This window comes from Terrapene carolina, unplaced genomic scaffold (assembly GCF_002925995.2).
Source record: "Terrapene carolina triunguis isolate 2854851 unplaced genomic scaffold, T_m_triunguis-2.0 Scaffold66, whole genome shotgun sequence".
NCBI classification, from domain to species: domain Eukaryota; kingdom Metazoa; phylum Chordata; order Testudines; family Emydidae; genus Terrapene; species Terrapene triunguis.
In genome coordinates this window covers 44,004,012-44,028,270 of record NW_020664417.1, presented here as the reverse complement: position 1 = coordinate 44,028,270, position 24,259 = coordinate 44,004,012, and the positions used below count along the sequence as shown (strand labels likewise).

At 44.8% G+C, this 24,259-nt stretch overlaps 1 protein-coding gene across 1 annotated transcript; it reads right to left on the bottom strand.

Moving 5' to 3' along the window:
• Nucleotides 1–2,171: 2,171 nt before the first annotated feature.
• HELT (helt bHLH transcription factor) lies at nucleotides 2,172–4,031 on the bottom strand. The gene is made up of 4 exons (XM_024194031.1): nucleotides 4,005–4,031; nucleotides 3,429–3,533; nucleotides 3,005–3,101; nucleotides 2,172–2,662 (listed from the first exon to the last, which is right to left on the bottom strand). The coding sequence occupies exons 1-4, from the start codon at nucleotides 4,029–4,031 to the stop codon at nucleotides 2,172–2,174; spliced, it is 720 nt and encodes a 239-aa protein (XP_024049799.1).
• Nucleotides 4,032–24,259: the final 20,228 nt, after the last annotated feature.

The window sequence follows — 24,259 nt, the reverse complement described above, 5'->3', positions numbered from 1 at the left end:
TGCATCAAGCGCTGGTGAAAATGAGTGTAAGACATGTGTTTTCATAATAGGCACCAGACATTCTTCTTCTGCTGAATACATTTGGTTTATCCCATATCGCCCTACGTACATTTAGCAAGAGGTATTTTCCTGCTTTCCTCGCTCGGATTTAAGGTCCCAAATGTATCCTAATGCAATAGAATGTCTTTCTCCTCCCTTTACCCTGTAATACGGCCTCTTTCTTGTCAATCTGAAACTCAAGGCTTTTCTGTATTTACAGTTTAAATGGAAGGTACACATGACACTTTTCACTCATTGTAATGAAGATCTTTTTGTCTGTCTCTGAATAAAGGAGTTGATGGTTTACAAATTGTGGGTCAGCCCATTCCATGACCTCAGTAAACACTCCGGGTCAGATCTCCCTCAAGGCTGCAGCGTGCAATGGAATAAGTTAATTTAACCTTCGTCAACGGATCGGGGAGTGCAAACCACAGGAAAAATACTAATAACGCGCATCGGGAATCACGTGTAAGAAACCATTTGCTGTCAGAGCACAGAGGAGGTTGGTTCTTATTCACTGACTCAGCCGAGGTAGGAGAATTGAAACTGCTGAAATTTCCCAAGAGCTCAAAAGGAAGGCATGGCTGGGCAAAGGAAGATTAGCTAAGCTCTTGTTTGCCTGGATGCCAATGTTGCCTTTCTAAACAGTGAACCCGTAGATTTGCTCCTCATGCTGAGAGGCTTGTTTGCCTCTCCACGCCTCCTGTTTTGATGCTTCTGTAACGAAAATGGAGCTCCATAGAAATACCCGTCACTAAGGAAGCGTATCTCTTTGCAGTGTCACTGGGCGCTCCCTGCAGCACCTAAAAACACGCCTGATATTCCCGTGTTGAACAGAGGACTCAGCTCCGACGCGGTGAAATGGCGATTTTATTGAAGAATGTAAAGAGAAAAAATCTGGCCTTGGCCACTATACAAGCCAGAGTCTGCGGGACAACGTTAAGGGCTCGGCTCCTCCTGAGCTTTTTTCTGTGTGTATTTTTTTCCACCTGTTAAACTACTGTCTGTGATACGCCAAGTGCTACAGAGTCTAATCTCACTTTGTTCTTTAGCCCACATCTTTTCCTGTTATCTTCCTCCTAAGGAGATAAATGGCCATAAGGAAATCCCAGAATAAGACAGAAGGGAAATCGTCCCTTCCTAGTAAAATATTCCTTCCGACTTCAACAACAAAAACATTCCTTTTCTGCTTACCGTTGGAGTCAGGTCACCCGTACATCTTGGGGAAAATGGATAGGCTGGTTCCTTCCTGTCTATTAGCTCGCCTCAAGGAATCTTCATAATTGTACTAAAAGTGTTTCGTTTGCAGCCTTAATACTGCTGTATTGTAACGGTAACAATGTCAGATTAGCATGGATTTACACACAGGGATGTTTGTGAGACGAGCATGCACTGGTCCCGCTCATTGTCTCTGAGGATCACGTGTACTGTGTGTATACACATACCGTCCATGACTCTATATAAACACATGTATATACACACACAACTTCAAAGCTACTTTTCTGAATATGATTTCATGGGCGATATTGACGCTTGATAAAGCAGAGGGCTCGTGGGAGACGCATGAACGCTACTGTATTTTAAAGAGTGTGCGGTGAACTGAGGTTTACCTGAACACCGAAACACCGCAGTGTTTGCCTCTCTCGCCCGCCGTGCCAACAGGCAACGTGTTAATTCCGCATAGTTACGCGGCACACCATAAACACGCTAGCGCCAGAGCGCACCATGTGCGCTAGACCCAACGCTTGGAGACACGCGTCTCCCCAACCCTTTATCACAGCCGTTTGGTTGGTTTTATTACCCCCCCTCCTCCAATGAAGTGCCGATGGGAAACCAGACCAAAGAGTTTATATCACATTTATTCCAAGCGCTGTACGTGGTTTGTGCCCTGCACATAGACCCGAAGCGTGCAAGGACAAGCTAGCAAGTTGGATAAATAACGCATCGCAAAAGCATCTCACGCTGGAAACATCCTTAACCTTCCCCAGTGATCATTTATTCCGAGCTATAACTTCACAATCATATGTATTTACATTTGTACACTAGCGCTTACTAAGTGAATATATGGTGTATGCGACTGTGGATAATTTACTCTTTCCCCGACATAAATATGCAGCCCGCAGGCCGAGTCTCTATAGCACAGAGGGGGGATGCTGGCCGTGGGGCAGACTGAAGGTGCTGGAGTGGGAATGGCCGATCAGGTTGAGATAGTGTCTGTCCAGACCTTGAACTGACGACAGGAAAGTGTTGCGTTGCTGCCCGGGGTTAGGGAGGGGCATGGCTGCGTTGGGAAGGTAAGGGATGGTGGGGCTTCTGGCAGGACCATGCCAGGAAAACGGAGCCCCGGATCCCTGCTGAAACATAGACTCATTGGGACTGTGAGCCGGGCACTCCGGAGCTGGGTGAAGCTGGTAGGAGAAGTCCGGTTCTGGGAGCGATCCCAGAGTGGTGAAGATGGGTTCGGTGACAAAGCGAGATTTGGACTGCAGGAAAGCCAGGATCCGAGCATATTTGGTGTCTTTGGTCTCCATCCGTTCCACTGTGGTCAGATAATGGACTAGATTCTTCATACACTCGTGGTATCCATAGTGAAAATAGTTGGCGAACTCAGCTAGAAGCTCTGCTGGAAAGAAACGGAACAGGATAACGGGTCAGTCCCTGACCCCGCTGCTTTTTGTCTAATGGAGTTTTAAAAATTCCAGCCCACATGTTGGAGATACTGAGACCTGCACGTGTAGCCATTGAATGTTAACACAGCCCAGTTAAACCAGTACGCAGATTATTTCATTCTCCAACCATCCACTCCTCAGCAATTCTGGTTGTAGCTAATGTGATTTACACTGTGAAAGGGTGGGATGTCCCTGGAGTGCTTGCAGAACCAGCCGTGGTTGCAGTACGATTTCCCCCTGTGTGCCAAACGTGCACGGATCACTACGGGCACCAAGACGCTAAGCGTTGTACCTACCCTTTTCTCTGCCACGGGGGAAATCTGCCGAATGCAAGGCTCGCAGATACTGAACAGTCATTTCCAGGATCTCAGCTTTCTCTAACTTCCCAGAGCTCTGAAACACACAGACAAAACCCTCATGAAACACCTGGGGGAAACCAGAGCCAGAACTACTCTTGCTGAGTTCACCAAACCCATGGGTCCTAAAGCTGGTCAGGGAGGAAGCACCAGGGAGCATTGACACGCAAGCCACTTTCCTTTGCTGACTGTATGAGCCTGGCAGCTACTTCCCAGATACACCTCCCTCACAAGAGTCATTCCAAACCAAAGAAGGTCATTGCAGCTACATATGTTCATCCTTAAACATGCAACTATGTGTCACGTCCCCCTTGGTAACGACGGCACGCACTTTTCAGCGCTCTAGCCAGCAGCTGGAGCATACCTGCTTTGCCAAAGCCATTGGCACGGTCTTCCCCAATTCATTGAGGCAGCGATTGATCCGATCCCTCCTTCTTTTCTCAATCACTTTGTGAGACACTGGAGTCCTCTATAACACACAATGTGCAGACAGACACATGGAACAAGGCGTCTGAAACATGAGCAGACATCATCCCAAAACGCAAAGAGAAACTACCCACAGCCTTTGATTTCTAGTTTTATCCAGAGATATTCACCTTTAAAAAAAAGTTACTCTAACGTCAGACATTTGATCTGACCTTCACTAAGCCACTCGCATATCAATTTCACTAGATTATTATTTTTTTAAAAGAGCCAGGTTAATTTTGGCCCCAGAAGCGATCGCTCCTCCAGCCCTGCTTGACTGCACAGGGGAGGCCCCCACCAAGCCTGAGCTCCACAGCAGTGCTCTTGCTGAGGATCGGTCTGAGTGTTAAGTTCTGGTTTTCCAAACCAAACACGAGCCCAGGCTTTTTTGAAAAGACTACAAATAAACCGTCGTTCTGTCGCAGCTGGGAAAGCAGCCGGCAACCCCAGTGCGCAAGGATTAGCTCCAACTTACTTTCCGTTCCTTTAGTTTAGAGGCCATCCTGGGAAGACACACCACTGGGGAAAGCCTAGCAGAAGGGAACGGCTGTGTCTTCTCAAGAGTCTCAGGTGCATTGCAGCCCCCTAGCCTCCAAAGGGCTGCTTATAAAGCGATAATTTCTGGGGGGAGACTCGGTGTATTCATGGCCTGCCTGATTCCCTAGGATTAGGGAGAGCAGTTTGGGGAATGTATGCATTAAAGATCAGTTTTAAAGGAGTAAAAAAAAAAGGTTTTTTTTTCAGTCCAGGGGGCTAGCAGGGGGCAGATCAGCTTTGTTACTCCACGTGGACCTTCAAAGGACACGTGATCGCCCCCAGAATAACATTTGCATGGCAACAGGACTAAGGGGAGCAGCAAGCAGAGCGCAGTGGCGCGCTAGCAGCGTGTGAACACAAGCTCTCTTCTTTAGTTCCAAGCGCCTGGTCTCTCACACGATCGCCTGTTTACAAATCCCAGGCAGCCCCCCCGCTTCCCCTGTCCAAGCGCTGACTGCATTTTAAAGCCTGTCCAGAGTCATTAAAGTAATTAAGTAAGCCCTTAATAGGCTGTTCCGCCCAGTTCAAGGGAGAGCCCTTGGAGACGGAGTGGCCCCGTTTGTTCTCAGGCTTTTCTCACACGACTTGGTGACACGTCCATCTTTATGAGAGATGGCAGCGAGGGTTTTTGTTTACACCGCTTTATGTGCTGGGACATCCCGGCAGGTGTGGGACTGGGGGCTGGCACACGATCCCCCCCTTTTTTCCCCTCCTCCCCTCTGCAGGCCCAGGGAGGCTCCTGCGAGCCTTTGGCACACGACGGTCCTTTTTGTGTGGTGTGTGTCTGTGTGTTGTTGTTTTACCCCCCTACTCCCCCCTTTGGAGAGGCTCAATTTGTAGCCTATTATCCTATAGGAAAATGTCCCATTGAAATGTATGAATAGTTTCATTGGGCCTAAATTTTAATAATGCGGGTCAAAGAAAAGAGGGGGAAATAAAGAGGAGATCGCAGCTGGTCTGAGAGTGCATTATTCGGTGTCACCTGCAAGAGGAGTCGCCTACAGACCCCCTATTCATTTGCCTAATTTTGGTCAATTTAACAAACTTCAGGAGAAATTATTGTGGCATTGTTCGGGAGGGTAAAGCTTTCTGATCGAATTAACAGCATGTTTTGATCCGGTAAATGTCATTAAAAAGAAAGAAACAATCGCGTTTAAAGGGCTCTGAGTTAAATGCGCCAAGTGGAGACGCCAAAGCGCACAGCTCACAAAGGGAGCAAGTAACTGCCACAGGGAACTTTTGTACACGCACATTGCTGAAGTTTTTACACAAAAAGGCATTATTTCATACTTGAATACGTTTAATCCAACAATTGTCTATTTTCTGCAAACATATTTTCACAGCATTGTTAACTTTTTTTTATGGCCTCTGTTCTGGCAGCCGCGTTTCTCGCCTCGAGAGCGCAGAGGACTCCTTTTCGGGGGGATGGCAGTGTTTGTCCCTGGGGGGGAGAAAGGGAGGACGGGAGAGTTTGGGGAAGTTGATCTCTCTCTTTTTAAAGGGTTTAAGAGGAAAATATCGAAAACACACAAACAGAAGCCAGAGGAAATTAGCTGAAAGGAGGCTGGGAACCCCCCAGTCTCCAGAGCCTCTGAGCGCGTTTCCATGGCTCTTTCACGGCTCCTTGCCACCGCCCTTGCTTTTTGCATAGGGACTCCCCCCACCCCCAGTAGCCCACTTTACACATTTACTAACTAAACAGCAGCTCTGGATTGTGACTGCACCCAGCAGAAGGAAATAAAAACATCACTTTCACTGAGGAGATGTGTGCTAGGGGCTGAGCTGTCTTTCCAGTGTTTAGTCCTGCCCATCTGGGAAATGTTGCAGTCCCCAGAGAAACGTTATAAAGATGCCATTTATTCCAGTCCTATCAGCTCCAGGATATTTCTTCCAAACATCCACTTCTCTTTTCTTTTTAGTGTGTTGAGTTATTTTTTCCTATTTCTTTGTAGTTTAGGTGTGGAAAATCTGACCCATCTGATCTTTCCGTATAAGTTACATGGATAGCACTAACTGTGAATACAGATTCTTGTCCTTGTATCCGAGCAATGGGGACCCTCTCCCCCAGTGCAATATAGTCAAATAGACTTAAAGTCCAACGATCAAACCTGAGGTTTGCATGCAACGAGTTTAGAACTCTTCAGTATTAAAACATCGAAGTAATTCTTTAACTGCATCTTCCCAAATGTTTGTATGCCAGACTAGATTCAAACTCAGACACTCCAGTGTGGTGTTCTGTTTGCAGTAGATATTCTTTTGGGACGCTTGTAGTATATTCAGTCTCATACAATGGGATTAAAAACTAACCGTTATCATCCAAATTAACTAAACTGTGAATAGCAAATGTGAGGTCTTTTTTTTTCTCTCTTCCTTTTTTTCCCCTTCGCCAGCGGAGATGGAGTTGATCCTCTTACAGTCTGTGTTAACCACCAGCTGCAGGCACCCGCAAGACAACTTTTTACACCACTAGACTTGTTTATTTTCTTCTTTTCTGCCACAGAATTGTAGTTTTGCATCTCAGCCCAAGCCAGGCTAGGATGTTGTCCAAGTTCAGTTTGACAGAGAAGGCTAGGGAGGAGTAGAACAGTGGCCTGCAAAGTGGGTATGCCAGGGGCTGAGGCGGTGAAGTCGGAGCGCTGAAAATGTTATGGCATATTAACTCAGACATGTTTGCTTTTTCTTTTCTTTATTTCCAACGTTATATCTCCGATCAGACTAAGAAGAAAACCTTGAGCAGAAATCATGAGCTGCTTGGGAAATCTCCTTGACCTCTCTTACACTTTTCAGCGCCTCCAAAGAAGAGGAGCATTTCTATTTTAAACTCTCCAAAAGTGACACTTTGATTTTCCTAACGCAAGATTGTGCTCGGTTATCTGACAAGGAAAACTGGATACCCTTTCCCCTAACTCCAGTTTGTTCTTTAGTCGCTTTTGCCTCGTAGCTCATTTGTAATTATTCTCTTACAATATGAGACTATTTTTGATTTTGTTGGTGACGCCTTTAAATACTTGATACACGTTATTTAATCAAAACGTGCATTACACACACAAACAGTACTAACAAAGGAGATTTAAAGTTATAAACCCAGAGAAATAGACAATTTTCTCTGTCCTTCATTCCCCCCCCATACACATATACACAAACTCTCATTACATACACATAATGAAGGGCCCAATCCTGACGCCAATGACCGAACGCCCTTTTACTTTAGTGCCGGCAGGATCCTATATCCAGGGATCTAACTAACAGGACTAAAGTCAAGAGGGTCAGCTATGCACAGCTATTAATGGGGTCGGTCCCTCAGAACCAGGGCAGGAAGCGTTCATGGAGGGTGCCCTTGGCTTGTGTTCAGGGCTCACACTGAGCGGAACACGAACGCTTCAGTGCTTATGTTCTGTTATTGCAAGCAAAAGAAACAAGGCGGAAATAACAGTGACCCTGAGTTTGCACAGACGCTACTGGACCCGATCCTGAGCACGGCCAAGTCCCACGGAGGTCTCTCCGTCTTGCAGGAGCCCAGCTCCTCTGGGGAGCAAGCCCGTTCTTTCTGACCTTCCCAGCGGAGTGCGTGTGTGGCTGGCTTCCCCCTGGAGATCCCCACAGCCCCGAAGGGGGCAGCCCCGGGATGGTCTTGCCAGGAGCCCAGGAGCTGTGCCAGAGGCGGCTCAGGTTTTTTTTTTTTTTTTTGGGGGGGGGGGGGGCGTCTTTGGCGGGGCCGGTGCTGGATGTCAACAGCAGAAGCCCGTTGGTCGCTTATTCTTCCCTGACCAAAGCCGGGCTCCAGCGCGCTGCGGAGTGTGCACGGGGCTGTGCTCAGAGCTGCTGGGAGCGGGCTGCGAGGAGCAGGCGGAAAACTGTCCAGCGCCGTGTACAGTGGCTGGTTGACACGCCTGGGCAGCCCCTGTGGGGTTCACACCGCAGCAGCTCCTTGCTGCAAACAAAACCGGCCCCATCACTAAGCCACACCGGGCACCGCTGGCCCGCGCGCCCTGAATGGCCCAGGTGAAAGTCCCTTCCCGCCATTTAGAGACAAGGCGGGTCAGTAACATCTTCCATTGGACCCAGGGCTGAAATGGAAACGCCCCAACATGAAGAAAAAGGAAGCAAAACTTAACAGCGACAGCTACTTCCTGAGCAAATGCAAGAAACAAAATCTCATCCCCTCAGAGATCGCGCCACCTACAACCCGCTGAGCACTGCATACAACTCCAAATATGCTGAGCGGCTCTGCAGAGGGACTTGGGAGAAACTGAGGAACCACTTAGTGCATCTCACTAGGACAGAGGGGACCCCCTCAAACAAGAAATCACCACAGGCTCACAGCACTGGAAGAAAAAAAATCAGGAAAGTTAACCTGGAAATCAGGTAAGAAATCAGAGGTTGGTGGTCCAATAAAATATATTCCCTCACCCACCTTGTCTGTCTAATATCCTGGACCAACAGGACTGCAACGACACTGCATACCTCAATAGGCCATTTAAAGAAAGCCTGAGATATTAGGCTCACCTCAGGTGCTTTATTTGAACCCAGGCATGTTTTCAAATGGAGACTTGAACCCTTACCAAAAATGGGGCAACATTTTACTGTGAGAGGCTGGATGACAATATATAACAGATTCACTAAAATACAGAGAGTTGAAATTCTTCCTATAGAAGTCATGCACAGCCATGCATCTAAATCTTTAGTATGGAAGCATACTGGGGAAAATTATTATGGAGACCGTGATAGATTAACATCTGATTCTCTGCACCTGAGAATCTAGGCTCCACCACCTTAATAAAGGCTGTTATTTGGGGTCATCAGCACTGTAGCCCTTTTAATAGAGAAGGTCTTCAGCGGGCTTGCTGGGCTATTTTGTGACCCAGCATGCTGGGTAGTTCCTAAACCACTGAAGTCAGAGTTTGGTAAACATCACAGACATTGTTGCGCTGTATGCGCCTTCCCACTCATCTAGCCTTGACATCTCTGATCCTTCACATAGTCTCCCCATTGCTGATGTGAGAACCTTCTCTACCGCAGCCATTGCATTGCATCAATGCATCTACTGCATTGAGCTGTCATGGACTTTTGCCTCTTATAGGAAAACATAGCTCTCTTTCTTGCCTCTAGCCCTCAGTTTATTTTCTCTTCTGTTTTTATGTGATTTTTTAATTTTTAACTGTATTCATTCACTAATTTGGGGCTCTAGATTTTAGGCTCATCTTATTCATTTTAGTAGCCCCATTGACATCATTGGTACTTCTTGCATGAATGAGGTGAACAGGATTTGGCCTTGTGTGAAAGTTGGTGTCCAAGGAAAAGCCACATTGATTGTAAAGGAAACTGACAAAGCATTAACTACAGCAGTGTTGTAGCTGCTGCTATACTCTGTGGATGGCCTGGTAGGCTGTTTAGATTTGTGTTAGCAAAACAAATCTAATGAGGCTAGCTAGTAATGGATTGCAACATAATGCTGGAAACCCAAGTTCAATGTCTAATCCCCATCACTCATTACTGTGGCTAGCAGGGAATGGAAGGAATGCAGTGGAGGTAACAGATTCAGCCTATAGATGGAGTATCTCAATCATCTGACAGTGCCCTTTCTGGGTAGTAAGAAGTAGTGGCCTGAAACTAAATCATTGGAAAGACTAAAGTGCTTCAATTCTTAAGGCCATACTAGGTTCATCTGTGAGTGCGTCACACCTTATATGCTAAACAAGGTCGGGCATGGTCAGAGAATTTAAGGGAAACATCCCAGGAAATACCACGTCACTACAGGAACCGCTGTTGATGATCCATTTGGTGATATCCTTCCCCTGGAGTTCATAATGCTCCAACAATGCCCCAGCTTGGGACTATGAAGGGGGAAGATGCTGATGTTTGGGTGAGATTTAAAACTATGTTCCTGATCTGTGTGGGCATCAAATAGCTCACAACACTTTTTTGCAGTAGTGTATGTGTGTGTGGGGGTGGAATGTTAATCCTGGTGTCCTGGCCAAATCCACTTGGGATAATTACAATCTTCCTACAAAAACTACATCTACATTTTCAAATGGGTGTGGTATTATTTTTCACTTGCTGTTCTATATACTGTCAAATTCCACCCCAGAAGTAGCTGCATTTTAGTATTGAGTGAAGTTATCAGTGTAATTTCTATAGTTTATATATCACTTTGAAAAGTAATTTGAGATTCTTTGGGTTCAGAGGCCCTCTATAAATATAAGATTGGGTCTGACAAATCATTGCATATTCTTGTTTTATGCAGGTGTAACTGTAGTGAAAAACTGGAGTAATGCACTGGTGAATCAAACCCAGTGTTTTCATGATGATAAAACTGGATTTCTTTTGAAGTAGCAAAATAATGCTTAAAATACAAGGTAAATGAATTACTGGTAATTTTCTACTGGCACAGACTCTGAATCAGAAGATTATTTCATTAATGAAGCCCCTCTCAGTCATTTCACACCTCTTCAACCTCACTGATGATTTAACCACAAATGTTGCTAACTGGAGCCTGTGCATCAGCCACTGCACCATTACTCTGTGGATGATTGTGATGTTGCAGCTGAAGTGGATGATAAAAAAAGGCCGTTGAGATGAGTCCCATTTTCTCTGTGGATTTGGTGAAAGATTCAGTGGGTGCACACAATACTTTAGGAGGCATACAAAGAAAAACTACTCAGCTGGACTGCCCCCTCTGCTTGAGCACAGAGGTAAACATTGCCTGTGATCTCATTCTTTCCTTGCTGAACTCTGACTACCATCTCAGTACTGAGAGTCTTTTCCAGAGGTGTCCTTTTATTCAGATGTCAGTGATATTATAAAAACTGGCAGGATGCCCGCTAAAATAGGAAGCCAGAAAAGAGAGCTGGTGACTGGATCCTTCAGAAATTGTTGGCTGAAAAATATCTTGATAAAACACAGTGGATTCATTCTCCCAGATTCTCTTGTCATTCCTTAAGATGTAATATTTGCTTCTTCTTTCAGCTAGTCATAAATCTCAAGGTTGAGGTCATAAAGTAGATTTACTGGACAATGAATTAAAAGTGATGTTATAGTTTTAGACACAGAACTATATTGAGAAAGATCTGCAAGTGATGCAAATTGGTATAACTCCATTAAATCAATAGAACGAGGCTGATTTACACCAACGGGAGAGCTGGTGCAAATTTTTTATCTGACCACTATATACAGAGACTAAAGCCCCAAGCAAGATGCTCTGGGTAAGTGTCGCTAAAGGATGTACTCCCAAAAGCCATACAGAGAGACTAAAATACTGGTCACAATTTTATTCTCAGCCAAATCTCTATCTGGGTGAGCTGGTACCACTCTTCTACAAAATAATGATGGAAGGACACCCACACATAAAGTCCCACTGAAACTAATTATTTATTTCCATATAAATCCTCTCATCCCCAACCAAACCAAACCAGGCTTTTATGATGTTTGGACTGCTGGACTGGTGATCAAACTAGTCAATGTGTCAAAGACATAGGGCTTACAGTGGTGCTTTCCTGGTATGCTCTTCAGTTCTAGTAATATTTGAAAAAGAAGAATCTGTTACAATAATCAGCGTTATCCATCATTTGGGCGCAGTGCAAAAGCTCTGGTCTTTATCTGTGTTGTTAGATAGTATTGGCATACTCTTCAAAATACTGTACATACAGATTGATATTAATTTTGTATTGTAGGTTCATACGCTTTCCTTAGGGACCTCTTAGGGGTGCAAAGGCAGGACTTAGTGATAGAGTGACTAAGAAATACATACAATATACAGATCAGTTTATGGAATGCTGTGTCTTATTGTTCAGAACCAACTGCATTCCCTAATTTTGATGTGCTGCCATCATAATGGCTAGCTATGGAAAAGAAGCATTTGATGGGAGGCAGTAGAAATCCTTTCTCAAACCTTCATGTGATTTTGAATCATACAGTTTGTAATTATTAACTGCCCTTCAAAGATCTGGATATTGGCACTACAAACACCAGAGTTGCACTGCTGTCTCTACCTGAAGAGGCAATGTGCATGTAAAACCTCTGACCAATTTCTGGTTATGGGGGGATTAGAAGTTAAAAACTAAAATAGAATATTTCTGGAACCAGACGAGGACAAATTCCAGCAATACACCCCAAATCATGCCCAGTTAGCACATACCCAGATACAGTCAGCTCTCCCCAGGGCAAGAGAAATCTTGTTGTCTCTGGCAAGAAAGGCACAAATCAGGTCAGTACAGCATGCAGTGATGAGTTGTTTCCAGCTACAGTATTTTCTTCTGCAGTAATGTGCTCACTACTGTGGATGCGGTCTTGTTGAATTTGCGCCAAGCTAGCCACCCATGCCCCATTCTCTCCTTGTGCTCACACTGAATGCTACATTATGTGAGTTGAGAGATGCAATAGATAGATAGATACTGAACTCCTTTATGATACAGGGCGGTAGCTACTTAATGCCCACATCATTTGTGTGCTGAATCTTCTCTCTTTGTACCCTTCCCCATCCTTACTTGCCTGTGCAGATCCAGGGAGCATTTAACCTCTCTGTTTAATTTGAAAAATAAAAGAGGATTCCATGATATTGTAAAACATGTCTTGGAACATGTACAGTACTGGAACATAGCTATCAGGATTATGCTGTTCATATGTATGTTTTGAATGTACAAAATACTAATGTTCAACATGAAACAGAAGCATCCTACATTAGCTATTGAAAGCTTAAGAATCTGCATTCAGATGTCAATCATTTTATCTAGACTATCATTCTTGCTAAACTTCTTTTTAAAAAAGACTGTTTGTGCATCCAGCAAGTTACATTTTGGGGTCACAGGGGAGGTATACAAATAACAGCCCAAACCCAAGGTCCTTCCTCAATAAAACTATATTTTAAGTCTTCAGGCATTCAGATACCTGGTGACTGACATGGTATACATGACTTGATGGATAGACAGATTTCAGTGTGAGCTTTGCCTGAATAAAGACCACAGGATTTGGCTCTGTACAGAGGCATACACGCCCAGCACTGACAAGAAGGGAGTTAATGAAGCCTTTAGAGCCAATTAGCCCCAAATTGCTACACCTGTAGCAGATGTCAGCTGTGGAGAGGGGGCATTAAAAGTAGATGTCCTAGCACAGTTCAGGTTTGACTAGGAAGAAGAGCAGAGCACTTTCATCAGGGGCAGCTCTATGTATTTTGCCACCCCAAGCATGGCAGTGAGGCGGCCTTTGGCGGCACGCCTGTGGGAGGTCCACTGATAACGCGGATTCGGCAGCATGCCTGCGGGAGGTCTGCTGGACCCGCGCCTTTGGCGTACCCGCCGCCGAATTGCCGCCGAAGCCACGGGACTGGTGGCCCTCCTGCAGGCATGCCGCCGAAGGCCGCCTGACTGCCGCCCTCACAGTTACCAGCAGGACGCCCCCCGTGGCTTGCCGCCCCAGTAGGGTGACCAGACAGCAAATGTGAAAAATCGGGACAGGGGTGGGGGGTAATAGGAGCCTATATAAGAAAAAGACCCAAAAATCGGGACTGTCCCTATAAAATCGGGACATCTGGTCACCCTACGCCCCAGGCACGCGCTTGGTGCGTTGGTGCCTGGAGCTGCCCCTGGCTTTCATTCTCTCTCTGGTATAGTTAGTGTCTGAACCAGCTTACTGTCTAGATAAGCACTGATAGAGGGAGGGACTGACCAAAGGAGTGGCTGTCAGACAACAGGACCTAGGTAGAAGGGCAGGATCCTGCTGAAGACTCATTGGATGACACTGTTTTCAGTTCTTAGCTTTTTTAATTTGGGGGCTTTGATACCCTGGAAGGGGAGGGACTCAAGTGTGCCTTAGCCAGAGAGACCTAACGCACAACTGCATTGTACCCTCCAAGAGGTGGTGACTGTAGAGACCCTGTTACAGTAAGTAGTGCCATATTGGGCCACAAGGGGGAATCATGCAGGTGGGCTTTGTCACAGGCTCAAAAACTACAGGGGCACTATTTACAATCATGCGTATAATAACTATGCCTATCATTTTACATCTTCTGGGAGGCATCTACTTAAGGCTGAGGCTGGTGCCCAGTAGGACTTAGGACTTTTTCCACAATTCATTTTCCACAGAAAAGCAATGAATAAGGACAATGTTCATACCACCTAACTTGTTTTGGGTCAGTGGGCTACACAAATAAATAATAAAACAGTGTAGTACTGCAATATTGCATTTCAGTCAAGGTCTATGGCCCCATTGTGCTATGCACTGTACAAATGCAGAATAAAGCTGTGCCCTGGGCCACTGCCAGCATTTTAAGCAAAGAAGCACTAATAATAGTTTTAATGTTTCTTATATTTCATGTGGCCTAATAACACATGATGAGATTCTGCAGTTTCTTCTATAACTTCAAGCAATAACATGAATACTGCAGTTTAACTATTTACATGTAGAAGCAAAATATTAAAGATTTTAACAATGATCACTGTATCAGGGTTTAGTCCTGCCACAATTAATTCCCAGAGTGATTTGGCATGTTAGAAATACATTTACCAGTTCTATTTTTGTAAAAGGTAATGGACTGGATTCAGCTTGTTTACACCATAGAAACCTGATGTAATTCCACTGAACTCAAGGCCAATACACCAGTGTAAAGTCAGAGTATGTGACAGGAAAGTCAGCCCCCTGTTGTAGTGCAATTTACTTGGTAGTGCACTGTAATTTCACCTATAAAAACTACACTTCAGTGGATTCCTTTCTACTAATGTGTACTACATAAACCAAATGAAATTCAGTAGGAACTGTGCCCCAAATTTCAGCGGCATTTAGGTCCTGAATTTCTATTGACGTCAATGGAGTTAAGTGCCTAAATACCTCTGAGGATCTTTGCGTAGGTGTCTATCTCCATTTGAAAACTTCAGCCATAAAATGTATCTAACTGAGGTGAAGAAGGGAACCTTAAAAGGATTAATCAATGCCATCAGATTGGTAATGAGCTGGGTTAATGTGAATAGGTGCCCTAGAACTTGATGGGCCAAACATGTAAACCTTTGAGCCAAATCCAACTGTGGTGTAACTTCAGAGATAAATGGGCCAAACACTGCTCTCAGTTACACTGGGTTCCATGGCCTGGCGTACCCTGCAAAAAAAGCTTTCAGAAATGTTTCACCATTGCTGATAGCAGTTCTGTTCCACAAGTGTTAGCGATGTTGGGAGTCCTAGCAAGGATAGATGGGCTGCCACCAGCATGTTAAGCATTGTCATGGTACTTAGAAATACAGCAAAAGGAGCAAAAATAATAAAATATTTTCCTCCAGTCCCCCTCTGCAAGCATAATGGAGGGTGCAGTTATAGGATAGGGAGATCACTGTCTATGAGTACCAATATGGAGAACAAATGTGGGCTCTTCAATCTAGCAGAGCAGTATAACACAATCCAATGACTGGAAGCTGAAGCTAGACAAATTCAGACTGAAAATAAAGTGTAAACTTTTAAAAGAGAGAGTAATTAACTATTGGAACAATTTACCAGGGGCTGTGGTGGATTCTCCATCACTGACACTTTTAAAATCAAGATTGGATGTGTTTTCTAAAAGATCTGCTCCAGGGATTTTTTGTGTGTGTGGAAACTGTGGCTTGTGTTATACAGGAGGTCAGACTAGATGATCACAGTGGTCCCTTCTAGCCTCGGAATCTATGAATCTATACATGTTGTGCTAATGGCTGGCTTTTGGCAGGTTTATCTACTGCCAGTCTATCGCAGGGACTGACACACTCTCAAGGCTCTGATTGGGTTGGTGAGAACATCTGATAGTTCAGGATGTGTCAATGGGTCATCACCCGCCCCCCCCCCCCCACACACAGAGTGTTCCTAGAGTCAGGGGTGGCCTCTGCTCCAGCCGGGGCTCCATATACTACTGTTTGTGGCATCTTCTAGGCCAGGGACTGCAGCCCACCTAACCCCCATTTGTCACTGCTGGGTGGGGGTCCTCCTGTCTGCTCTTCCTCCCATGAAGATTGAGCCTTCCTTGTTGCCTGGGGCAAGCAGTCAGCATATGCCCCCTAATGTAAACAGTCAAATCCAATGATGACCTCAAGTTATGATCCCAGAAGCTGGGAATGGACGACAGGGGTTGGATCACTTGGTGATTACCTGTTATGTTCATTGCCTCTGGGGTACCTGGTATTGGCCACCGTTGGAAGACAGGATATTGGGCAAGGTGGACCTTTGGTCTTACCCAGTATGGCCATTCTTATGTAAGTTAACCAATGTCTTTTCTGTTTAAGAAAGGGAGGAGAGAGCCAAATGAAAATACAAGAAAGCTTTTGCTATGATTCATACGTCACCTCTGCTTAGGGGAGCTGAGCTACTAGGAGCTGGGACAGCAGATGTTATAAAAGTGAAAGGCTGGTAACTGACCTCCTGCTGTTAGCAGAATCCCAGTTCCTAGGTGGAGCTGCCAGTCTGTTCACCCGAACAGCATCTTGCTCCCAGGAAGGTTTAGTTTTACCTTCTCAAACCAAGCTCTGTCTTTTATTCAAAGATCACTTTGTGGTCATATTGGGGCTTGGACCAGCCCTTTGCTCTGGATGGGCTAAGGAGGGTGCTATAGACTGCACATGAGGAATCCATAGCCTTTTGTTTTAGACTGACTTTCACAAGTGTGATGATAAACTGAACACGCTGACTTCAAACAAAGGCATCTGTGATATGAGCAAAGCTTTTGAGGCAAGCCATCTCCTTCAATGGAGAGAACTGGCAAAATCTGGAGAGACGAGGCACATGGGGAAGCAGGGGGTAATCAAATGTCCCCTCTCCCCCCCCACATACAGAGAAAAGGGTTTGTTTAAAGGAGTGGGTGAAAGGTCCTGGTATTGCTGACCCCAAGCATTCATAAATCAGCAGTCAGGCCCCCAAAATTATGATTTCAAAAAATAAGTTTTGGGGTTTTTATTGCTTTCTGACCTTTCAGCTTTTAGGGTTCATGTGTCAAGCTTTTCTCTACAACCATGAAAGCTAGAAACTTTTTTTAAAGTGAAAATTGAGGTTTTTCATGTAATCCCATTACTCCAGAAGCAGGGGCTCTTACTAAAACACATACCACGAGAATCCAGATAAAATGAGATTTTGCAACATCGTTGCATGTCTATTATACCTATGTGGCCATTTCCTTTTAATTCATGGCTCAGATTCTAGACTGACTTATTGCAGCAGGCTGTGAATGAGTGTCCCTCTGGTTCCACCAGTGGGTCTGTCTATGCCTGCTACCATTTTGACAGATTAAAATCCAAAGGAGTGTTGCTACCTGCTGTCTGGTGCTTATGCCCTATTGCTTCTCTGTACTCACTCTTCATCCTTAAAGTGGTCTAAAAGACTTCCGTTCTTTCCCCTTCCTCTTTAGCAGGGAGGCTCTCAGTTCACCTCAAAGTAGCCTAGAAGGGGTTAATGAGGCTGAGAAGAGGCCAATTAACCAGATAGCCACAGCTAAGAGGAATTAGATGGCCTAAGTATTCCCCTGAATGATGAAGGAGCCTCACTGAGAAGGACCGGGGGAGGGGGCTAGGATAAAGCCAGGAAGCTGGCAGCAGAAAGGGGTTGTGGTGAGAGAGCCTGTAGTTACTCTCTGGAGACTAGAGAGAGGGGAGGAAGAAAGGAAACCTAGGGGGAGAGGGTGTAGGAAAAGGCTCAGGGAAATGGTGGCAAGGTTTAAGATGGTGCAGACCTTGGCTACTGCTTAGAGGATCCCAGAGTTGGAACCTGGAGTAGAGGGCAGGCTTGGGTTCCCCTACCAGCCATTGGGGAAGTGGCACTGTTTGGGGCTGTGAATGGGAAGACTGCCTGAGACAGTTTGTATGGAAAGACTCTGATACTCCGGAAGGGGGAAAGCACATAGTGACTTGGCCAGAGGGCCAAGTTGGGTGCTCTCCCTTTGTGGAGTTGCACAGTGTGAGAGAGAGACAAAGGTGGCAGGGCACGCAGTGAACAGCAAAAAGGGGTGTTGGACCTGGGAGGAGCTAATCCCCAGAGCAGCCAGGAGGAGGTGCCCTAATGGAGAGAGGACCCTGTGACTCCCAATATCAGAGAATGGGAAAAAATCAGGAAAGAGAAGCGATGGTGAGGATGGAGCCCAAGAGATGCAGATAACTTATCCTTGTAAGTTGCGGAGACTTTTCTGACACACAGTTTCAGTGCTTGGCACTGAGTCTCCTTCCCACTCTCAGCTCTCCTCTTTTGCACTCCCATTTTATGCATGATTCTTGACACTCCCTCCCAGCTGCAGGCTAGAACAGCAGCAGCATGGAGGAAAGGTGCAGAGTCCATAGGGGGATAGGTCTGAGAGACACCACACATGGGCTTGTTCCATAGCATTGGCAGTGAAGGAGAGGAACAAGGGTTTTAACTCCCTGGCAGTTTCAGCAGGACATCAGTCCCACCACACCATACCAGGTGCTGTCACAGTTATTCAGACTGAGTAGTACTTTATTCTGCCAGCTCTGTGCTTCCTTTATCAAAGCCTCCATAGCAGATGATGTGGGGGGTGAGGGAGGGTAATGGGGCAGAAGCTAGCGTGGCTTGAGTATCCTTCATCCTAACTTCTTGCTTCCACAAGCCCCATAGGAGCTATGGCTGTGAGGGGCCTGTGTCAAGGGTCAAACCAACTCCTGTCAGCCCCTGAAGAAGGGAGGCACACACTAACTCCCCTCAGTCTCTGTGACAGCCCTAGCACCACTGCAGGGGTGAAAATTAGCTCCAGTCTCCCTCTCTAGTGTAGACAGCTTCATGCAATACAATGGTACATTCCTACTTAGAGATCATATTAATGTGACAATGCCTGCTTCTGGTCCTTGTTGTTCAGCTTCTGGAGCTGTTGGCTGAAACAGCCGCTTTGTTTATGTCTGGCTGATTAAAACTCCAAATGGATCTAGCTAGATTATTAGAGTTCACCACCACACTCTAAAGTAACCCATTGTGTGTAACATGCCCATCACTATGGCCCTGATCCAGAAAACATCTTTAAGTGTTGTCCTAATAGGGACAGGCTGAAGCACACGTTTAAGAGCTTTTCTGAATTAGGAACTATCCTGGACACTTACATTGCTCAAGCCTCTGTTTTACTCAGTGAACTAATGGATAGCACCTGATGACAATTCTGGAATCATTAGCCAAAGCTCTTCTCAGCTGGAAGTTGCTTTCACACACATCTCTGTGCTGGTTTAATATAAGGTGCCAACCCCCTGCACCTTGTGCAGGTATTTATATCTGTGTAAATGCCTGCACAAGGTGCAGGGCAGAGGAGATTCACGGCCACAGTCTAGCATCAGCATTTATAATGTACAAACATGTTGACTGTTCAACTGCAGAATAAGGTGCTTGATCCATGCACAGCTACTCACTATTAGAAAAGAGTATGTTTCTCTTGTTTCTCATTTGAAGTTCATAAAAGCCTGCTTAATGTAAAGAATTATTAACTCTTGGCAGAAAATAACTGAGGGAGCATTTTTCTTGCACAATTTTCCAGTTCACTTTGCCAATACAGGAAAAAGGTAGGTCAATGCTTTCCTTTGCCTCTGACTGTGTGCATAACTTGGGGGCAAAACACTTAAGCTCTCTGTCTTATCTGTAAAATGGAGATTTTTTTTTATCAGTTAGGAAAAGGGGTAAATTATTGCACAAATGCTAAATATTTTAAACTTTATTACTAACAGAGAAATTTTATGGATACAAGCAGTTATTGGTCTTGTCAAAAATCTCTCCCATTAAAGATATTTGGAAAATTATTTTTAGACATATCTAGGTAAAACACTGAAAAGAATGAGCATTTCACTTGAATATATAAAATCCTTGCCTTGTCTCTGATGAGCTTATATTGTATTTAGAAAAAAATCTGGGTGGATCAGGAGTTGGCTGCTGCCATCTAGTGATGAAATATGTTAACATGATTTTCTAAATTCAGTGCCTTGCATGGTGACAGGTTTCAGAGGGGTAGCCGTGTTAGTCTGTACCAGCAAAAACAACAAGGAGTCCTTGTGGCACCTTAGAGACTAATAAATTTATTTGGGCATAAGCTTTCGTGGGCTAGAACTAGTCTCTAAGTTGCCACAAGGACTCCTCATTTTTTTTTTGATGATTTTGTAACTAATTTTTTAAAACAAAGTTGCTACAGATGAGCTGCGTGCATAACCATGATTATAAAAAACTGGATCAGAGCCTCCGATAGGGTAAATCACCATGGCTACAGAACTCTGTCTTGATAGCTCTCTAAGACAATTGTATCCAAACATTCCAAACATATCAGTTTGATAAATTTGTATGATCACCTGTTGGACTTCTTTCCTTTTTCCAAGAGCTTTCTCACAAATGACTCCTGACAGGTTCATCTCTAAAGTTATCTATAATAATCCTATTATTGTCCTCTTATAAACAAAAACAAAAAACTATTTTGAGACATCATACTCTAGTAGTGAGGGCAAACAGTTGAGAAACAGGAGAATAGTTAGTCACTGAATAGAACCCAGATTCTCCTCCTTTTGCTCTTGCCACTAATCTTTGGTGTCTACTGGGAATTAAAAAATAGGGAGCTGGCTTTCTCATTTGAGCTAATGATTCAAGACACTTGCACACTGGCGGTGAGAGACCAGCTTGGCCTACATAAACATGGTGTATGACCCTTCAGCTGGCCAAGCAAAATGAGGTCCTACACTCATCTTGCTAGCGTTTGTTTAAAATCTGTGGCAAAGCGCCCATTGACTCTAATGATGCAGCAGCAGGGTCTGAATTAGAGACCTAGATGCATCAGCGTGGGGAAGGTGGAGTTAGAAAAGAGAAGTGGAAGTTGAGGGAGAGGGAGAGACACCTTGGTGTGTGCTGGATTAAGAATGGGAGAGAGACCCTAGATGGGGCTGGGGAGAGGGGAATGTGGAGAAGCTATAGGCAGATATTTTCATAATTAACAAATATTCAAATGCAAATTAACTTTGTTTTTAATATTCCTAACCATCCCTTCTGCTCCTGCCTGTGTTGGCAACCCAATGTGGGAAAGTTGGGTAAGAAAGTTTAGATTTGCTTGGACAAGTATAACTTGCTCAACTAGCACTTTATTAAACATACCCAGCCTACCCAACCCACAAGGAAAAAGTACAAACTACATCAGGTGAGGTACTGTAATGAACTCCTCCTGCTCAGCTGGTAGGATCACAAGCAGTGAAAGCTACTCCCCTATGAAGGGAGAGGAAATGAAGTTACGTAAATAACTGATGATTGGACTAGATTAAAAGAAAATACATCTTTGGCTCTCCCATCTGTTACACATGGGAGGCAGGAGGAGGCTGTAAGATTGTTTGTATTTAAATAATTCGCTTACCTTGAAACTTTCACTTGCTTCTGTTAAGCACTGAAATCAAGGACATCAAAATATTGCAGCAGAACAGCAAGACCGAGAACTGCTGTTTAAGGAAGTGGTAACAGCTCCCAGTACAAATTTCAAACAGGGACCCCTACTGACCAGCTGAGCAACAGGGGGGAGGGATAGCTCAGTGGTTTGAGCATTGGCCTGCTAAACCCAGGGTTAAGAGTTTAATCCTTGAGGGGGCCATTTAGGGAACTGGGGTAAAAATCTGTCTGGGGATTGGTCCTGGTTTGAGCAGGGAGTTGGACTAGATGACCTCCTGAGGTCCCTTCCAACCCTGCTATTCTATGATTCTAACAGCCACTCCCAGATATGAAGTGATCAAGGGGAGTTCCAGGTTTGCATTTGGACAATGGCAATTTGGCAGATATCCTGTTTCAGCAGTGAGATTGGTTAAAAGACACAAAACATTTTTTTGTATTGACTCTTAGGGTGCCTGTGGTTTGTCCCAAGAGACTGACAGATTGGGATTGTCTCTCCCTTCATGGCATGATCCTGCACCATTAAAGTCAATGGGAAGATGGATCATTTTGAACAAGCATGTGTTATTAAATGAGCCTTCAATGAAATGTCAGAACATGTATGATCTGTATTACTTATGTGAAAACTTAAATGGTGCTTGCTCTCTTCAAATAGAAATCCTCAATGATCTGAGATCTTCTAAACTCTGGTCCTGATCCAGCTAAGCACTTAAGCACATGCTTAAATTCAGCTGGACTACTCATGGGCTTAAAGTTAAGCATGTACTTAGGCCCAAATCCAGCAAGGCACTTATCTGTCAGCAAGTCAATGGCAGATAAATTAGCATGACACTGTAGCTGTTTAACAGACATCAGTTAAGAATCTGTAGGCTAGGGTTTTCAGATGGGCCTAAGGAAGTTAGGCACTCAACTCCAATTGAAATACTACCTCCCTTAGGATCCTTTGAAAATACCATCTCATCTTCTGAGGCACAATATGAATGAAACTGGCAACTCAGGTTACATTGGTTTTTAGTCTGTATTAGGGTGAAATCCTGGCCCTCTGAAGTCAGTGCCAAAATTCCTTTGGACTTCAGTAGGGTCAAGATTTCACCCCAAATGTCTATTTAGCATGTTTCAGGTCTGAGCTAGAAGACAGTAGGTGTGGTTGCATCTTATCTGAAAGGATTTCATGAATGATTGATGGCTGGCTGGTTAACCTATAGAACCCTTAGTTTCCTCTTGAAGGTCTGGTCTCCCCTCAGCTCCACTGGCCAGATCATGATCAACTACTTCATTAGTTAGAGCAGTACCTGATGGCCAGACCTACAGTGCAAGAGCTTAAGTGTTCTCTCTGGTATGGTCTGCTTCTTGGGGGCTAATTCCTCTGATAGGTGTCTCAGGTCTCCATGATAGGTCATTCTGATTGCTGACTCTTAATTCTTTATGGGTAGGGCCCTATCAAATTCATGGTCCATTTAGGTCAATTTCATGGTCATAGGATTTTAAAAATTGTAAATTTCATGATTTCAGCTATTTAAATCTGAAATGTCATGGAGTTGTAATTGTAGGTGTCCTGACCCAAAAAGGAGTTGTGGGGTGGTTGCAAGGTTATTGTGGGGGCGATTGTGGTACTGCTAACCTTACTTCTGTGCTGCTGCTGGCAGCGGTGCTGCCTTCAGAACTGGGCAGCTGGAGAGCAGTGGCTGCTGGCCGGCAGCCCAGCTCTAAAGGCAGAAGCAGCGCAGAAGTAAGGATAGCATAGTACGGTATTGCCACCTTTATTTCTGCACTGCTGCCTGCAGAGCTGGATCCTCAGTCAGTAGCTGCCACTCTCCAGCTGCCCAGTGCTGAAGGCAGCAGCGCAGAAGTAAGGGTGGCATGGTATGGTATTGCCACCTTACTTCTGTGCTGCTGCTGGTGGGGCACTGCCTTCAGAGCTGGGCACCTGGCCAACAGCCGCTGCTTTCCGGTCGCCCAGCTCTGAAATCAGCGCAGAAGTAAGAGTAGCAATACCGTGGACTCCCCTGCCTAAAATAACCTTGCAACCCCCCTGCAATTCCCTTTTGGGTCAGGACCCCCAATTTGAGAAATGCTGGTCTCCCCCATGACATCTGTATAGTATAGGGTAAAAGCACACAAAAGACCAGATTTCACGGGGGAAGACTAGATTTCATGGTCAGTGTCACATTTTTAATGGCCGTGAATTTGGTAGGTGGGTATTAACACATCCTCTTTTGACTCAGTTTTACTTTGTGTTGAAGTTCATTTAATGAATGTACTCTGATTATAGAGGTGCTATGCTTGTAAATCAATACATACATAATCTCATCAGCCAAAATGGTCATAAAGGGACCTACAAACCCACTAAAATTCTCCACTTCCTCATTTATTCCAACCTGTTTGGCCCATCAAACACTTGGGGAAACAAACATTCCCTGAAGGTCATCATACATTTGTCAGATTTCAGGCTTGCGGTTAAAAAAACAAGTTATCTGATGCTCTCCAGCTCTCATGGTAAGGGCATCAACCTCAACATCTTGCAGTTTACCCTCTGTATATGATCTACTTAAGGCCTGTCTCCCTGTTAATCTGGTTGTGTAGACTCGTAACACTTCAGGGAGATTTCAGTATCAAAGGTGCCTGGAGTTGAGCTGTTGCAATGTAGTAGATGGGATTTGTGACGTTGTGCAGTCTATATGGTTTTATAAAAACATGATAATAAGTGAATATAATGTAACTGGGATATGCTTCATGCAAAAGGTCTCTTGTAAGGTATCATTACAAAGCTTATAATCTACTGAGTATGATCATCCGATTTGTATAAATGTACCACTCTTGTATCTAAAACTAGAAATATAAAATATAACTCTGAGGGCCTAT

Bases quoted from the DNA above. Each gene is read 5' to 3' on its own strand.
- HELT (XM_024194031.1), bottom strand. From the start codon at position 4,031: ATGGCCTCTAAACTAAAGGAACGGAAA. The intron at 3,102-3,428 runs GTATGCTCCAGC...TGTGTGTTTCAG, and splicing joins CAATGGCTTTGGCAAAGCAG to AGCTCTGGGAAGTTAGAGAA. The intron at 2,663-3,004 runs GTAGGTACAACG...GTTTCTTTCCAG, and splicing joins CCCCCGTGGCAGAGAAAAGG to CAGAGCTTCTAGCTGAGTTC.